This window comes from Scaptodrosophila lebanonensis, unplaced genomic scaffold (genome assembly GCF_003285725.1).
Source record: "Scaptodrosophila lebanonensis strain 11010-0011.00,11010-0021.00 unplaced genomic scaffold, SlebRS2 tig00000021-arrow-arrow-pilon, whole genome shotgun sequence".
Taxonomy (NCBI): Eukaryota; Metazoa; Arthropoda; class Insecta; order Diptera; family Drosophilidae; genus Scaptodrosophila; species Scaptodrosophila lebanonensis.
Window position 1 is genome coordinate 250865 of NW_022060535.1, and position 4102 is coordinate 254966.

The 4102-nt window shown below is 37.1% G+C and overlaps 1 protein-coding gene across 1 annotated transcript; it reads right to left on the reverse strand.

The window, feature by feature from the left end:
• Positions 1 to 1534: 1534 nt before the first annotated feature.
• On the reverse strand, positions 1535 to 3434 carry LOC115620178. Its single transcript, XM_030513304.1, has 2 exons — positions 2585 to 3434; positions 1535 to 2490 (listed from the first exon to the last, which is right to left on the reverse strand). Exons 1-2 carry the CDS (start codon positions 3432 to 3434, stop codon positions 2426 to 2428), a joined length of 915 nt encoding a protein of 304 aa, XP_030369164.1. The 3' UTR covers positions 1535 to 2425.
• Positions 3435 to 4102: the final 668 nt, after the last annotated feature.

Consider the following 4102-nt stretch of genomic DNA (forward strand, 5'->3'; position numbering starts at 1 on the left):
AAAACCTTCTCTTATGCGATGACCAATCTGGTTTCAGAAAGCACAGAAGTTGTACCACAGCTGTCCTAAATGTGGTTGAAGATATTCGCAGTCAAATGGATACTGGCTGTGTTACTTTTTTAAGCTTACTCGACTTCAGTAAGGCATTTGATTGTGTTAATCATGAAATAATGTGCACTAAACTTAATAGAATGTATTACTTCTCAAAAACGGCAACAACTTTTATACATTCTTATTTGTCCAATAGGCGTCAAGCTGTTGTAATATCGTCTGATCATTCTTCGTTGTTACCTGTTAGTCGCGGTGTTCCACAGGGATCTGTTCTTGGTCCACTATTGTTCACCTTGTACGTGAATGACCTCCCTTATGTCTTGTCTAACAGTAAAGTCCACCTGTATGCTGATGATGTTCAAATGTATGTTAGTCGTCCTGTTACTAAATTAAATGAGTGTATAAGTGTTAGTAATGGTGAACTAGGTAAAATCTCTGACTGGGCTAAAAACAATGGGTTAAAACTCAATCCCACTAAATCTAAATGCCTAGTAATCTATAAAAACCAACTAAACACTTCAAACTTCAACTCCCTTGTGATTGGAGACACTCCGATTGAATATGTCGATCAAGCTAATAACTTAGGCTTCTGCTTCAACAGAAGCTTGACATGGAACAATCATATAAATAAGGCTGTTGTTTAAACGGTATATCAGATTGAATGAAGTTAATATAATTGTATTCCTCATCTTCGTTTGATTTGTATAACTGAGGCATCCTTGAAAGTCCGTCAGCCTCGTTTAATGAACCCTTTATGTGTTCAACTGTGTACTGAAATCCTGACAATATTAAAGCCCACCTCTGCAAACGTGCAGACGCCATAAGTGGCAATCCTTTTTTATCTCCAAATATTCCCAAGAGGGGCTTATGATCAGTTCTCAAGATGAACTTGATCCCTAGAAGGTATTGTTTCAACTTCATTACACTATATACAATCGCGAGAGCTTCCTTATCCAGTGTGCTATAATTAATTTCACTTTTTGATAAGGCTCTGGAAACAAATGCTATCGGTTTAAGACCATCAGCAAATCTATGTGCTAGTACGCCAGATACGGCATTACTACTGGCATCAGTCGTTAAGACAATAGGCAAGTTTGCGTCATAATGCACTAAGACTTGTTCTGAAGTTATCTCACTTTTAATTCTCTCATATGCTTTGTTACATTCAACTGTCCAAACAAATTTTGAATCTTTCTGCAAAAGTACATATAATGGACTCATTATCTGTGCGAAGTTTTTAACAAACTTTGAATAATAATTCACCATTCCAATGAATGCTCGTAATTCAGATACATTTTTAGGTGTGGGTGCTAGTAAAACGCTGGAACTCTATCAACATTTTTGCTTAATCCGTACCTGTCTATTGAGAACCCTAAGTAACGAATTTTAGATTTGAAAAAATTCACATTTGTTTGCATTTAAAGTTAGTCCGGCTGATTCAGCTTGCTAAGAACTGTTTTTAAATTTGAAATGTGTTCTTGAAGATTGCTTCCTGTTACTGTAATGTCGTCCTGATAAACTACGACTCCTTTTATTCCTTGGAATAAACATTCCATTGTCTTTTGGAATATTGCTGCTGCTGTTTTTATACCAAAAGGTAATCGTTTGACTTTTAAAAGTCCAATATGTGTGCTCCATGTGCACAACAACTGAGATTGCTCATCTAGGTGCAACTGGTTATAAGCATTGCTTAAATCAAGTTTAGTGTATAATACGCCTCCTTGAAGTGCTGCAAAAATATCATCAATTCGTGGTAACGGATATCGTACATCGACTAATGATCTATTTACGGAAACTTTGTAGTCTCCACAAATTCTTATATCACCATCTGGCTTAAGAATCGGAACCAATGGGGTTCCCCAATCAGAACTATCAACTTGTTCTAAAACTCCTAACTCAATCAAAGCGCGTAATTTTTGTTCAACGCGGTCTTTCCATGCTAATGGTAGCGGCCTAGGCTTGAAAAATATTGGCTTGGTGTTTTCCGCTATTTGTAACATAATTTTGCTCCCATTAAAAGAACCTAATTCGGGTCTAAACACATCTGCAAATTCACTTTTTATTTGTTTTGTAAGTACAGAGAGTTGTTCACTTTCGCTAACATTGTTAACTTGAACTAATTCAAAATTAAACGATCTCAAAAATGTTCTACCAAGTAAAGCTGGACTCATTGTTTTCGCAACTACTATAACCATTTCTTTTCTTATGCCTCGATATTCAATTGTTGCATCGTACTCACCGACAATTTCAATAAGACGACCATTGTAGTCCATGTACGGAACATTACATTCTCTGAGCGGCTTCTTCATCACTGCCTTCTCATAAACTGAATATGGAATAATTGTACAAGATGCTCCAGTATCGCAAGTGACGTTCATGTTACAACCATCAATTGTAACCGGTAACACGTAAACCTCACCAGAAGAAGTTGGTGCCACGCTAAATACAGAAAAATTAAATTCATTTAGCTTAGTATCTAACATAGGATCTTCAGATTGTAAATTCGATACGCAATTTATTCGTTTTGAATTACATACGCTCGCCAAATGACCCTTCTTCCCACAAGTGTGACAATTTAGATGTTTGTACTTGCACTCTTCAGATCGATGATTTTTCCAACCACAGTGCACACAGAATTTCTGCTGCTTTTTGCCTCTGCCTGCGTCGCCGTCACTACCGTCGCTGCTACTGCTTTTGAAGTTCATCCCATGTGATCTTCCGTTGCCCTTGAAACTTCCAGTGTCATAACTGCCGTTGTTTCTATTGTTGCAGTTTCGCTTTTTTCTTTGATTTGCGCTGCTTCTGTTCACGTAACTGATGTTCTCTCCTGTCCTCTTTGCAAAATCTTTGGTCTCCATTATCATTGCCTTTCTTAGTGCGTCAGAAAGAGATAGACGTTCATCTTCTTCGCACATGCGTTCAAATATTGCATTAGGAAGACTCATCACAAATTGGTTAAGTACGAATGCTTCCAAATAGACACCAAATTTACAGCTACATGCCAACTGTTTTAAACGGGCATACCATTCTGCAATTGTCTCATTTTCGCCTTTGACTGCCATATGAAACTTTTTTCGTTCTCGAAAAACAAGTGTAGGTGGTGTGTAGTGCGTTGAAAGTATTTCGCAAATTTCCTTGTATGACTTTGATACAGGTGAATCTGGACTGCATAAACTGTGTAATACACCATACGGGCCTGTTCCAATTGATTTCAACAACGTTGATTTTTTTGCATTTTCTTCACTCACACTTTGCTCGCACATGTGTATTTCAAATTTTTCTTTCCAAATTGCAAACGTTTCACTGTTTGGCACAAACTCGGGTATGCTTATCATGTGATAAAATTGTGGAGTTATAGGTGCTGCTGTAGTCATGCTGGTCATTTATTTGTTCTTCTTTAACTTTTATTTTCTTAACCTTTATTTTCCTAACTTTTATTTTCCTCGTCGCCAATTCTGTTGTGTATCAGGCCGCGTATATTTCCAGAATGTGTTACAATTCAAAATGTGTAGCTAAAGGGCACAAGATCAATGTGACCAGGTGACACTTTTACAATAATACTTAACAAGGTATCGAATACCTAACAGTAAGGTTTATGGTGCGTTAAGACTTCTGAACTTGACTCAGCAATTCCTACCTGTAAATCTGCGAATGATGATAGCGAAAACATTCATACTTCCAATGCTATCTTATGGTGTTGAGGTATATGCAAATTGTGACGCAATTTCATTCCGAAAACTAAAAGTCGCTTACAATAGTGTCGCTCGTTATGTTTTCGGTCTAAGACGCTCTGATCATGTCACCAGCTATGCATACCAACTTTTGAACTTAAGTATCATGTCTTGGATAAACTTTCGAGTTTTATTATGTCTACAAAAATTGATAAATACTAAGGAACCAGCATACCTGTATCAAAGAATTAAATTTTCCACATCTCTAAGAACTCATAACTTAGTATGTCAGCGCCACAGGCTTCTTTTATCCGACAGACAATTTTTCATATATGCTGTTCGCATTTGGAATGGACTACCAACACACATAAAAAACATCA